Here is a 14,174-nt window from a genome sequence, read left to right as displayed (position 1 = left end):
TGAGGATCTGTTCGATTAAATACACATAAATCAGGATGAGATATTACTCTGAACTCCAACAGCTAGAAAGGTGATGAGTAGACTGTCTGCCCACCCTCGTATTTCAAGTGTATGTATCAAATAAGAGTAGCAAGATTTTCTAGTAAGTTCTTGTTACTTTAAATCATCACTCAGCATTAGAAACAAAGCCAGAAATCATTTTTTTATGTAAGTCAATTTATTGGTTCTCTGAAGACACCAAAGCTGTTATTTCAAGTGCAGGCAACTAATCTTGTTTTATTGCCCCAATAACAAGAGATTAAAACATCACAGTCAATGGCTTTAAGGTAGAAAGACTCAAACTTTTGTCTCAGTTATTTGTGTTGAAATTTTCTCAACACCAAGATCAACTGCATATGGATATGAGAAGAAATTTTACATGTAAGACATAGTACAGTAGAAAAAAATGTTGCTTATGAGCTTTCTGTAGAAACATTTTTATGTGTTGAGAAGATGTACAGATTCAGGAGTTTAAAGAAGATCTAAAAGAGTCTTAAAATCAATACAGTTGCAATTGCTGCACTCATAATATCAAAAGCTGATCTTATGATAAGATTAAGCCCGTGCCAAAATATTTGTAAACAGGATACAATCAATACTTTAGTTTCTGCTGACATGAACTTGGTTTTTAAAATGAAACTGCTTTATACTAAGCAAAATACACTTCTAATAAACTGAAATATTAATTCTGAATGGTAATTCAGCAATTCTTCCAACATTTCTAAATGAATACAAAGGATCAAACTCTGCACTCAGTTTCATTCCTGAATTCTCACCAAATTGTGCTGCTAATAACAGCAGAATTTGTCCAGTGTTGCCCATTCATTACTTCCCTGTTGGAGCATCGCTTTCCTAGCAAAGGTGGAAAGTGAAAGAGTGATGGGGAACTGGGAAATGCCTATTCTAGCCATTTGTAACCCTGCTTTTTTCAGACTTTGACATAGACATATACCTTATAAATGTTGCTGTGAACGTGCTTGTGGCAACATCTCCAGAAGAACACCCTCTGCCACCTACTGATGAGTTAGAGGAACACAGAGCATCCAGAAGCTTCATTTGCAGAAGGCTTTATGCACCACCTTTGACCACCCAGTCTCCTGGATGTACAATACCGAACAATCACCCTGATGGTAAGTATAACGTAGCAGATCTTTAGCCTCACATAGTCTGCATGTGGGTTCAACCTAGATGATACTTGTGTTATGCTGTTTAGGAAGAATGCTGAAATGATAAATGATGAAGGACAGGGGAAGATGATATAGAAGTTTCTGTCTGCCAGTGCTCTCTTGCTCGGATCGTATGTGCAAGCTGACTTGTCTCCCCTGAAAGAAACTGAGCTAAACAGACTCCACTTATGAGTGTAACTACACAGAGTCACAATAAACAAACACTTAGGTGACTTTACCTGGATTTTTCAATAATGGAGAAGACAAATGACACATAGAAGTAATCCGCAAAGACCCTTTCCATATGCAACAAAATCCCTAATAGGTAAAATTATTAATATGCAGACTAACATGTCAGAAATAAAAAAAACAGGTAGAGCATCAAAACTAAAAATCCATCACCCTGGGAGCTAACAGTCAGAGCAGCGGAAGAAAGGTACTTTCCCGTCAGCAATATTAAAGCTGCTATACTAAACACAAGGCAACGTGATACCAGCAGCACTCTACAGATGGATGGGTGAAGTAACAGCAGCAGTGAAAGAAAAGATCAATGGGCAGCAGCAGGACATGGCAAAGATAGCAAATGCTGAAATGACAGCAAGGTATCTTTTCTTCTTCACAGACAGAAGCTGAGTATACCTGATTGAATCCACGGAATACTAATTTAATATTGGATAGCAAACTATGAACAAGAAAGGGAGGGACAAATATGGTACGTTAAAGAGGAACTTATTCTTTGCATGTTCGTACTGGAGGTGGGATATCTGAGGAGGATCAATACTGGAGATGCTGCAGGAGCAGGCATTTTACCTCCTGTTCATGTACTGTTGACCCACTGTTGTTTCTGCTTTCCTGAACTACTGGTTCATTTTTCTACCTTTACTACGTGTCATTTGAAATTTATTCTGAATATTGAAACTGAGCCCATTTTTATTCCAAGACCACATGGCAGAGAAGTGACATTAACACAAATACTGAGGCATTTGTGGTCAAGAATCACATATATCTTACATTTCCTTATTAAGGTTAATATTTGCATACAGTATTTTTTCTGCTTTCAAAATCAGATTCAGCTTTACCACTCAGAATTTCAAGCTGAGAAACACAGATCTGGATCCAGAGGAAAAGCAGTAGACAGCAAAAACTAGCTACACTTTGGGATGCAGGGAGTTTCTCACTTAGGTTCAGCAGAGTGAGACTTCAGACATCACTTGAACGAGGCTCTCACTATTCTGCCCTTCACAGGTTGAGGTGGGCGCCAGTTATCAACCAGTGGGTTCACAGGTTCGTTCTCACCATTCTTGGAAAGGCTACGGAGCTTTGCCATCTGCAAGGAATAAAAATTAAAGTGTCCATGTGAATTCACCTGAGAGCAGTGAGGACATTGATGCCTAGACAAACTGCAAGACAGAAAAGGAATCTTCTTACATAACGACAAGCATACTGGTAGAGATTATTGGTAGACACTGCTTCAGCCCAACAGCTAGCACTGTTTCTGTGGATCTTCACACTCTTCACCCACAGAACAGTGCATCATCTCACCATTGCCTGGGCTTCTTTTGGATTTTTCCCTGACCCACACTCACAACGGGGAAAAAGAGTAGGGCCCTGTGACCCTGCTGGAGCTGGACCGCAGTCAAATATGGCTATCCGTGAAGGAAGATGCACATCTAAGTCTATGCAAGGTAGTCTGATAGAAAAAGCTGGCCTGCAGAAGTTCATATTTTGTTTTGTAAGGCAAAGAAACGTATGCCAACTGGACTATTAAGTTCAATCGTTAATTCAGCACTTAACCGTTGTTCTCCAAATTAATTTAAATTCAGTGTTGCTTTGTTAATTATTTCATCAGAATGCAAAGTAAATCTGTTCTGAAAGCAGCAAAATCAGTAAAAAGGCTATACCCTGCCTAGTGCTGCTGAAACAGAAAATATTATAAATAACCAAAAGTTTTAACCCAATAATTAAAAAGAAGTTCACCTTATCCAGACTGGCTCTCTATTCTTTTTCCTGTGTAAATGCACATTTGAGCTATATGAATACAATTAGTACATTAATTTCTATTAACATTCAGGTTTGCAGATTCTAGCTAGTTTTATCCCTCTCACTGACAGCTTTTAGGAAGTCAAGATCTGGACCAGCAATTTCTTAAACTGTGAAAGCAGCTAAATGTTAGTCTCAATTTCCACTTAATGCTGAAGCACAGAGAATGAACTGAGGCTGCTGCGATGGTTGAATTTTGTGGTTCAGGGGCACTTCTACATATGCAGGTCTTCAGGATCTCACTCCTGCTAAAGCTATTCCAGAAGGTGTCTAGGAAGACAGCCTGATTCTCAAGGTCAGTTTTACAGTCCATTTCAACAGTCAGTTCTGCAGGGAATTTCTCACCATCCTCAGCTAAAGCTTTCCTTATAAAAAAAAAAAAAGGCAAGGTAACATAAGGCTTGCAAATCATCACACTGACATACTGAGACACTGCTAAGAACGGGTAAAGGAGTAGCAGAAATAGCTGGAGTTTACCTGGTCTGGGCTGACTTCAATCGGCTCCCTCAAGAGAATCCAAGTGATGCACTCCTCACAGGGGGGTGTAGTGAATGAACCATGGTAGGTCCAGTAGTCCCGAGATTTGGGGAAAAGAATTGAAGGATCAAAGTGCTGAAAAGGAGCCTCTTTCCCCTTAGAAAAACAAAAAATAATTATCTACAGTAACTCTAAGGATATGCATCTTAAAAGAGATCAGTATCTATGTTATTATAAAGGAAGTAATTAAATATCAAGATTCATGCACAATATTGATCTCCTTTTCTTCCTGTCAAGCATTTGCCCCGCAATTAATAATAACTGACATTTTGATTCCACTAATAAATTAAAAGAAATTACAAACTGAATTGTGTAGGACCAAAGCAAATTCATTGTTATATTTTTCTATTCTGGAATTATAATTTTTTTTATTATTATTTTGGGTCACTTAGGATAAAAGTTAAAGTCTGTGGCACTGCAGACTGTGGCACTGCAGGTACCAGTACCCTTTCTATCCAGTAGAACAGTGGCCAGGCATTTATCCCAGATTCGTTACAGTCTTCTCTATCTGAAGGAATTTAAATCTGCATCTCTCTCCTCCCAGAACTGTGTTCTAATTACATTGTCATGGTGTCTCAATCTTTTTGTTGGCAGTATTACACTCAAAGGAAAAAAATAAAATATTTCCTGGAAGAGTACTGGGTCCTGAATGTCTTACAACTAAAGCAGATTATCGCCAGACACAGGAGAACAGCAGACACCAGACATTTGCTGAGAAGTTCTTCTTTTCCACCAAATAGGATACTCAAGAGAAAATCTCCACAGGACTGTGATGAGACTTCCTTGTCCCCTCAGGGTGACAAGAACTAAACAAGAAAGTTTAGTTCTCAACTGGTGTTTAGGATGCAGTTCTGGAAAGCAAAATCTGTTATTCCTAATTCCTTCTTCTATCATGGTGAATCTTCCCTAGACGGGAACAGAGTATAACCCTACCAAGTGCAATGGGAGAAGCTGAAATCTTTTTCACACATCCTTGCACAAAATATGGGTAGAAAGAATAACATCAAGACTACAAATAAATCTTCCCGATAAAACTATTTTGCAAGTTCAATATGAGTTTGCAAATAACTTCACAAACAAAATTGTTCTTTTTCAGTAAATACAGTGCAGTGTCCAAGAAACTCCTCTGCCTGTAATGCACCATAGCAATTGAAGTTGCATGTGTGATAAATACACTGGTGATACCATCCATTAATCTTTCCTGAAAAATAAGTAATCTTGGTAAAATGTACGTGATCACAGGAAAGAAAGTAAGTATAACAGATAAAATACAAGATGTAGTTGTTTGTATATGCACCTATCTTTCTCTGCTTTTCTTCAACTGTTGCTTTTTCCAGAACCACTACAGAAAATATCTGCATGCAGGAAATCAGAATTCTATTTTTTCGCTCTTAGAAGTCATAAAATCTCCTGTTAGGCATCTCAGATAGAATGTAATGGAGTGGACATCACTGCCCATCTTGTCATCATTGTATGACACAGTGTTTCATAGGGTGATTGATCAACCTTTTGTTAACTGTGGCAAAGCTCTTCTGCATGTAAATGGCAAAAAAAAATGATACGGGGATTATGAGAGAAAGCTGTGTCTGTATCAAGACAGGTATCATTGAAACAACAGGGGGAGCAATATGTCGGGCAAAAAAAAATGACCTTCAGTTCCTTCAGCAGCAGGAATTGAATTGTATCTGAAGACTAACAAAAGGTTAAAAAAATAAAATTAGTATGACTGAGTGAGAAGAGAACAGACTTCAGGCTCAGACCTGCACAGCAATGGCAGTACATACATACATAAATTAAATGCAAGAAATTCTGCTAAATTTGGAAGAAAATGCTTACAAAATTTGTAAAATTCAGCTGTGGTGATCTGGTGGTATGTTCAATGTCAAATAAAATTGGAGTTTTCTTTTAGCATCATTAGAATGGTAAAGTTAATCATGAAGAAGAAGTGAGCAGTATCACAATTCTCTGCAAATAACTCCTGCAGTTGTATCTATGCAATAGGTATGGACTTTGGTCCTTAGAATGTTAATTAAGCTGGAAAACGGTTTAGAATAGGTTTGCAATGGTATTTGTGCTAGTATGATAGGAATACAGAACCTATGACTGGTACAGAAACTGTACTGTGTAATGCATTTCATAAGCGAATTCAGTTCCATCTTAAAACTAATGAAGTTTTTAATTTCCCTTATGCTGACTAGGAGCTTGCTCCATCATTCCTACTAGTTTCTTCTCATTTCAGGCTAACTAAATTTCTGGTTGTTTTGGCCACTGCTGTCCTCAGATTCAAAAAGCTTTTCATTTCTTCTTGATATTTCCACACTAGCATAATTTTACAGAGCAGTATCAATAAGACTATCAATTGTGCTTGCAAGGATTGATACAAGATTCTCTACAACAGGAATACTTACAGAATTGAGGTCTTATATGTTTACTTAAGTAAAAGAAAATGTCCTCCTCCACACCCCAATGCATCATGTCTGGTGCTACTCTTAGGTATCAGAATGATGCCAAAAAGTGAATCTGAACTTCTGATTTCTGCTTCTGCTGCTTTTCAACTACATTACTTTACAAAAATAGTTTTGATACCTTGGTCTTAATGTTATCGATTTCTTCAAGAATTCTCTTCATCTCTGGTTTGGGAGTTTTTCCAACCTGTAATGCAAAGCACAAGTACTGTATTTTTACATCATGTTCCCCAGTATTTGAAAGAAATGCAGTACATCCCATCTGTCAAGTTAGGCAGCAGTACTCTCAGAACATCCAGTACACAAAATGGTGTGTGTTAAAAGAACATCCGGAATAGCAGACTCGAGTAGCTTGCTTTGCAGTTCAAAAATGTGTTGAAGGACTCTAACAAGGCATCTCCCACTGTCTGAGGAATAAATAGTGTGCTCAGATAGCGTCATCTACACCCTCCGGGGCCTAGCATTTGGCTCCTGGTTTGAAAGCAACCCACAACCACTGTGAGATATATGAGCACAAAGCAAAGTGTTGATAGTCAGAAGAGCTGGAGTTCCTGCAGACGCTTCAAATATTCTGCAGCACATATGCAGTCAGATCAGACTTGATGTAAGACATATGATAAGATTCGTGTCATGACCTCCCCAAGCTATGGGGTCACTTTATTGCCTGTGTTTGTGACGTTCAGCACCTCCAAAAGCTTTGACATGGCTCTGCATCCCAGAAGAGTGAAGACAGCATGCATAGGACATGCTGTTATTGCCATGTCTTGTTCCAAAATAGATATTCAATCTCTATTTTAGCAATATGCAAAACCACAGTCATGGAACATGACAAGCCCAGAGCAAAACAATGGCTTCTACATCAAAGAGCAAGAAGGAAACAGGGAAAGAAGGCCAGAGAAGATATAGTGATACTACTTACTTTTCTAGACCTTTTAGCTGACCTTAGCATGGTTAATAGGAACATAATGTTATACTTTATAAGTTGCATTTTACAAGATAAAGCTTTAGCCTAAAATAGACCAAAAGAAATTACAAAGGAAGAATAATTGAAGGACATAGCCATAGGGGAGAATCTGGACAGGTGCTGACCTTCTGTCACTTTCAGTTTAAACTAACCACAACAAAAAAGGTCAGGCTGGCTCACAGTAAACAGAATTAAAATGACATTGGATCTAGCCTGTAGGGGGACACTGTGGCAAAATTAATTACAACTACTTGGGAGTTGGACTAGATGATCTCTAGAGGTCCCTTCCAACTCTGATGATTCTGTGATTCTGTGATACTTACTATTGCTTGTACGAATGCAGTTTACTACTGCTAAAACAAGAAAAGCAGAGCTATTGTCCAATACTGTGGTTCAAGCTGAAAAGCCCACCTGCAGGTAAAATGATAGCCACATAGCCACACTATTAGGTTGTCCGCCTGTCAGTGTTTCTCAGAGTCCTAGGCCACATGCAGATTTGATACTAGGCTTCCTTTCTTTCTATTAAGTTTATGTTATGAAGCTGCTGTATTTCAAGGTTAAAATGTTCACTGAACTTCTTTTACCATCAATTCTTTCTTTTTGATTCCCAGCTTATGTGGGCATCAGCAAGAGACCAAAGAAGGGAATCAGCCAACATAACCTTGCTGACAGGCAGATAGAATACCTGCTAGCAGACAAGGGGCAGGAGGAAACACTCTCCCTATACAGACTGTCCTCCTCACCCAGTACATACTACAGCAAAGAGCTGGTCAGCTATCAGAGACAGTTAGCAAGTGTCCCAGGCTTGAAGTTGTGTGTCTCTTGTTCAATACCACCCGTGATATGTGCCACTGGTGCCACGTATGGTGTCAGAAGTTGGCTTTGAATGGGTTAGTGCATGGAATCTGGAGGGGCCAAAGACATATGTGACTTCAGTCTGTACATAATTTTGAATGTTTTCCTGAAAATGATACACTGCAGGGAAAAACAATAGGAACTTTTCCCCTGGCACTAGAGAAAGACAAAAAAATACAGGAAATTATAAAGACTGAATATTTGCTACTTACTTTCAGAAAAATGCCCACAACAGCCACACCATCAGGTTGTTTCAAAGCTCCAGCAAAATTACCGTGTTTTGGATTCCAGTGCACCATATGTAACTAAAAAGCAATGAAACCTCAGTCATAAATGCAAGAAATTGCCAACAGTGCAATCTTACAGGCTTTTACGTTAAGAAGTTGCCAGTACACAGTAAGTAAAGGAATGGACATGAAAAAGAAAACTATTAGTAAGTATTTCCTATTCCTGTTCCCATGCTTCCATACGCTCACACTTTCTATAAAGCATCACTTAGCATTTAATTGAAGCATACAAGAAAGAAAATGGAGTTTACCACACAATAAATTTAAAAATTAATCAGACAATTTAGCTGTAAATAGTTTAATCCATGCATGTGACATGCACACATGCAGTGCATAAAACACTTCCTGACATGCACTTCATCTCAAGTAGATTTTTAGATCTTTGTCTTATATATATCACAGTTCAAGAATTTACACCGAGTTGTGTGTAGTACACGTTATTGTTTCTTACTACTTTCAACACATTGTACTGGAAAGGAGTGGAGATAGTAACCTGACATTTCTTTCTCGTTTCTACTTTCAACATTGCTGTATTTTCAGGATATATTTCAAGTTTTTACATCTTCTTCCAGAAAATCTCTGGCTCCTGCATATAGCTAGAGATTCTGCAACCAACAGTGTGGGATCTCAAAATAAGTAGTGTCTGGAACATAGTGCCATACAAAACAATAGAAGTCTTTAATTTTTAACAGTTGGGTTTTTTTTAAGCACAGTAACAATTATTTAAAACAACGACAAAATAATTTATCCTGAATATAAATTAATGTATTGCTCTCCCTTGCTTTTCTCTTTAGGATAAGGATATCATTGCTAAGGATAAAGGTGGAGCAGCCATATATCTTTGGTTGCATTCTAGCACAATTTAATACATTCCAGGCTTTCTCCTCCTTCCAAAAAATATCTGAGTACTGCAGCCAAAAGCAAAGTAGAAAGTCTGTGCTTGAACTAACCAAGAAATAGCTTGAGGAAGCAGAATTTGTCTGTTTAATCATCCAAAGAAAGTAGAACACCAACATAGTTTGGCTGTGGCTAAGGAATGGGGCAAAAACACCCCACACCATCACTCACAGTCATCTCTGCAGGCTTGTGAATGCTGACCCTGCAAAACATCCACCTGAATTTTCTCCTATGACAGGTGGGCAAAACCCCTGTAAGGTCTGTACATTGAGTCTATAGGTGTGAGGCAGGAAAACACTACTGCAGACTTTTTGTGGGTGTAGACAAGTATTTTGAGCCTATTCTCAAATAAGACGGAAGAAGGAGGTAACATTTGCTAGTAATTCACTAGCATCAATAGTGAATTCACTTATATTTATTACTTGAAGAAGTCTTCAGGGCCTAGAGCAGCCATTAATTTTAGCAAATTTGGACAATAGTGCAGTAGTTTACATTAAAAAAAAAAAAAAAGACACAAATATCTGTTTTCCACAGTTCCCAAAAATAAACACAAATATTTTAAAGTGCGGGTGTTCAGAAACAGAAGATACTCTTTACCACTCTGAATCGGTTCTAAGGTGGATCTAATTACCAAATGTGCATTTAGCAAGTTTTTCTATTCATTAATAATGCTTTCTGAAACTAACTTAGTAATTGAAGTTATACCAAAAATGGCTAAAAGCCAAAAAATATCAGCAGAAAACAGATATTCCTATTTGTCAATAACAGATCACTTTGTCTCAAATATTTTAAAAACACTCTAAAATACCAGCAAAAACTCAAAAAGAAATAAATTCCATGTTAGTATATACTTGCAAAGATGCATTAGTTGGCAGATGTAACTCATTCCACTGCACACTGATGAATATTCACAAGTTGCATAGACAGATTTTAGAAAATATCCATAGCTAAATACTTGCAAAAGGAGAATGGTTAATCTGTTGAGATGCACAAGCAGTCAAATTCCAGTTAGTACTGGATACTACTATTAAAAATAAGTCCTACCTCTGCTGCATATTTCACCCCATCTATAACATGCTCAGAGCCATGGTCATCAGAGGAACCCCAATGCAAGTGAAGCTGGCGCAGCCTGTAGGCTCCTGTGAGCGGCCCACCTCGCAGCACTGCAATTGATAACCCACATCAACACTCACCTACAAAACGCTGGCGTAGACGTTTATTGAATGTGGACCTGTACTTTGAAAGTGTGGAACACCTCTAGCAAATCCCACTGATTGCAGTGGGGGTCACAACACTCACCAGTTTGCAAGATTGGGGATGAATTCTGTTATCACTCAGGAAGAGTTCTGTTTGATGTGAAAACTGTGGAAGCTGCTGTGAGTCAACCACAGATTCAAACCCCAGAAGTCCAACAAGCCCCTTTTGGAAAGTGGACACACTATAGCTCCTGATGTGGAGAGAGAAGGAAGGTATTCACAGCTGATTCTTGTCATGAAAATGATCTGTTGTGAAATGGTTGGGGATAGGAGTGTGAAATTAACCCAAAGGTGCTTTGAAGTGTACCATGACTGGTGTACCTTTTACAGTTCAGACAACTTAACAGTGGTTGCAGCACAGTTTGCTGCTTATAAAAAAAAGGACCTATTTCCTGAAAGTGAGAGAAAAGAGTCTAGGTCAAATGAGTTAGAAAAGTATTCTTGAGCAAGCAAAAGCTATATTCCACATTAACATTGCCACCAATGAAACAAATTAAGAAGCTATTATTTCTGATGTTCTTAGCCAAATAATGCTGACCATGCATCAGTCTGACAGTTTGCATCAACTCTGACTTTCGAAACATCACACCTGCTCTCTCAGTTTGGGGATTCTTTTGAGCAGGGACTGCTTAGAAGATAAGCTCTCAAATACATTTTTCATTCATTACCTAAGGCAGGAATGAGACGTGTTTCCTTACACAGAAAGCTGATAATGCAGTTCAAGTGCAGTGCCAGAAGACCTTGTTTAAATAGCATTCAAGTTTGAACTTCTACCAATAGCTCTGAAGTTCAAAGTTAACATTGAAGTAATATTTAAATCCTCTTGTGGCCAACGGTCTCAAATTAATTCTTGCTATCATATGTGTTGGAATACCTATATAGAGCAAGAGGTTTAACTTTGCAGTTTCTTTTTAGTTGGTAGGTGTCACAGCCATTGGGGGGGCAGAAACAAGGCACTGTGTTGAGTTTTAGGCATGCAGATCCTCTTATTTTTTGTTTGTTCATACATAAATAAATTATCATAACTAACTCAATACAGTATTGAGTAAGTCTTCTGTAGAAGCCTTCAATGGAAAAGATGTCATTATTATTATTATTGTTTCACTTTTGCTTATCGGAAAAATAAGGCAGACTCTATGGCCCAATCCTCAGAAGTATTTGCCTGCCATTTCACACTGGAACCAGAGGAATCAGGAACTCTCAGGAGTTGAATTTATGTGATCTACCTACATTTGCAAGCTACATCAATATCAGAGTTGGAAATTCATTTAGCAGTCATTTCTTACAGATGGCCCTTTCCAGAGCTCAAATACTGTGAAGCACTTGGAAACAGCACTTCATAACAGTATACAGATCTCTCTAGCATAAAAATAAATCTTTTCAACATTCAAAATTTTCTATGTGATTAGATCAAAAAAAGGCTATCTTCAAGCTAGATTTCTTTTTTCCAATTAAAATCGGGCCTGTGACTACTACTTATCCTCAGCTCCTGCCATCCCAGAAGCCAACAAATGAAGGTAATAAAATGTTTAGGAAATGCTTCTCATGTGGTTTTTCAGAGCTGTCAAACATTGCATTTAATTCCCTATGAAAGGCTTGAGCCCTAAGTAGTCCAACAGGCAGCAGAAAGTTAGTAACAGCTGCAGGGAATGAAGGTGCACACTGGGTGTCCACAGGGACAACAGAGATGATGGGGAGGAGAGAGGCAGGGAGGGAACAGTGGGAAGATGATTTAGAGGAAGGGCTGCACCAAGGGCTGCACTCTGCTTGGCCAAATCAGGGTCTTTCTCCAAAACAGTTCCCTGAGCAGATGTGGTTTTGAGCAGAGTTTAGGCAATGTTCTTGTCTAAACATTTCAGCCTTTAGGAAGCTGCAAAGACAGAGCAGAACTGCCATGTGAAAAGGTTCATAATCAATTTACTTCCCATGCTTTCAGTCAAGGCATTAATTTTATGCAGTGCTTGTGGAAGAGCATTCTGTGTTATAACAAAAGTGCAATTTATGATTTGTCTGAGGCCACTGCATAGAAACTGTGGTAATAAATACTAAAGCATCCTACAAATACATAACAAAGAGATGGTCCCTGTCCTAAATAGTTTAGATTCCATCTGCTAGAGGTGGAACAATAACAGGTAGCTGTAATGGTAAATAAAGGAGTTCAAGGAAACAATGAGCTCATCAAGATAAACAAGAGATAGTTATCTTTCAATGTACTGCTGATATATTTCATTAATTACATAGCTTACTATGAACAAAATCCCAATACAAATGCCATCAAAGCAGATGCAGAAAAATACAATGGAAAGTAAATGCTTTCCACTAATTAAATTGCTTGCTTTCTTGATAAAGGACTGATCGATATTGCATGCTCTTGAGATGTCTTCACATTATACTGTATTGTAAATTTAGTATTCATTTTGACTGTTGTTGCCTGTCTGCATTAGGAACTACACACTGCTACAGCTCTTGTATCAAGTTTTGAACAATTTGACTTAGAGAAGCGAGACTGCTCTCCCTCAATTAAATAACAAAGACATTTCATAGCTTTCCAGAAGCTATGAAATGCTATTTTCAGAAATGCTATCTTCGTAGCTTTTTCCAGGCTGCGAAGGCTCTGAAGAATCCTCATACAAACAGAAGAAATCGAGGTCAGTGGGTGGAAAGACAGGAGTTTTGTGTTCATGAAGTGCCTCAGGGGATGCACTGCACCCCTCTGGGTGACACTCTCTCTCCTTACACAAAACCTGAGGATGCTGTGTCCACATTGAAGAAGGTGACGTGGGCAGGAGAAGCCCACCTTCCACCTGAGCCTGTATTTTAGGGCTCCCCCTGCAGCTGCAGCCTCCCTGTCCCACCTGTGGTGGGCCTAAGAATGGACAGATCCACCAGAAAAAAACTCCGTGAGCACCTTTTTTACATACCCGGATGACTTTCCTCTGCCAATCTGCGTAGGCCTGGGTACCGTGCGACGCATTTCGACTCCCAGCGCTTCGCAAACCTCCCTTCCTAGCCAGCCCCAAAAAAGCCAAACCGCAAACTGACCTGATCGGTCGAAAGTGTCGTCGAAGACGACTCGGCAGGTGCGCCCGTTGTTCAGGATGGTTTTCGCCGCCCCGGGATCATAGCTGGCGTGCCATGGGGAGAGAGAGCTGTCGTGCCGCACCTCTTTGCTGTCGATCTCGATGGGCGACTGCTTGTCCCCCTTGGCCATGGGGTAGTTCTCATGCCAGCGCTCGGGTCCTGCGGGGGTGGGGTGGGGAAAGGCAAGGAGATGTTGCCCCGGCTCGACCCCGGCCCAGCCCCGCGTCTCCCCACTCACCGTTGTCGCTGTCGTAGCCCCACACGGACTGGGCCATGGCGCCGCTGCCCGCGCCCCGTCCCTCACCCTCCCCCGGCGGTTCTGGCGACGGATAGCTGCCCTCCTCCCTCCCCCCTTCCTTCCCTCACCGACCCGGGGGACTTTTTATAGACCGCCGCGGCTCCGTGTCCTCCCCTGAGGGGTGGGCGGGCAGGGGGAGGGCGACGGCGGGAGGCGGCAGGGCTGAGAGGGTGGTGGGGAGCCGCGGGGGCGGGTAGAGCCATTTTCTCTCCCCCGCCCCCGTCGGACGAGGCAGAGGGATGCTGGCGGGACCCATCGGCTGCCTCCCTTCAACCCCCCCCTCCCTCAG

General features: G+C 40.1%; 1 protein-coding gene across 1 annotated transcript; it reads right to left on the bottom strand.

The window, feature by feature from the left end:
- Positions 1 to 212: 212 nt before the first annotated feature.
- On the bottom strand, positions 213 to 13,884 carry LOC309686417 (carbonic anhydrase 3-like). Its single transcript, XM_082499071.1, has 7 exons — positions 13,826 to 13,884; positions 13,549 to 13,746; positions 10,295 to 10,413; positions 8,279 to 8,371; positions 6,369 to 6,434; positions 3,723 to 3,878; positions 213 to 2,532 (listed from the first exon to the last, which is right to left on the bottom strand). Exons 1-7 carry the CDS (start codon positions 13,860 to 13,862, stop codon positions 2,413 to 2,415), a joined length of 789 nt encoding a protein of 262 aa, XP_082355197.1. The 5' UTR covers positions 13,863 to 13,884; the 3' UTR covers positions 213 to 2,412.
- Between the last annotated feature and the right edge of the window lie 290 nt (positions 13,885 to 14,174).

Source organism: Vanellus vanellus (assembly GCF_965231255.1).
Source record: "Vanellus vanellus genome assembly, chromosome: 2".
NCBI classification, from domain to species: Eukaryota; Metazoa; Chordata; class Aves; order Charadriiformes; family Charadriidae; genus Vanellus; species Vanellus vanellus.
Note: the sequence above shows the minus strand (reverse complement) of the source record. Positions and strands in the feature narration are given on the sequence as shown.

Coding starts and splice junctions, on each gene's coding strand:
- LOC309686417 (XM_082499071.1), bottom strand. CDS start 13,862: ATGGCCCAGTCCGTGTGGGGCTACGACAGCGACAACG. Junction 13,747..13,825: donor GGGCTACGACAGCGACAACG/GTGAGTGGGGAG, acceptor CCACCCCCGCAG/GACCCGAGCGCTGGCATGAG. Junction 3,879..6,368: donor TCGATAACATTAAGACCAAG/GTATCAAAACTA, acceptor TGTTTTTCTAAG/GGGAAAGAGGCTCCTTTTCA.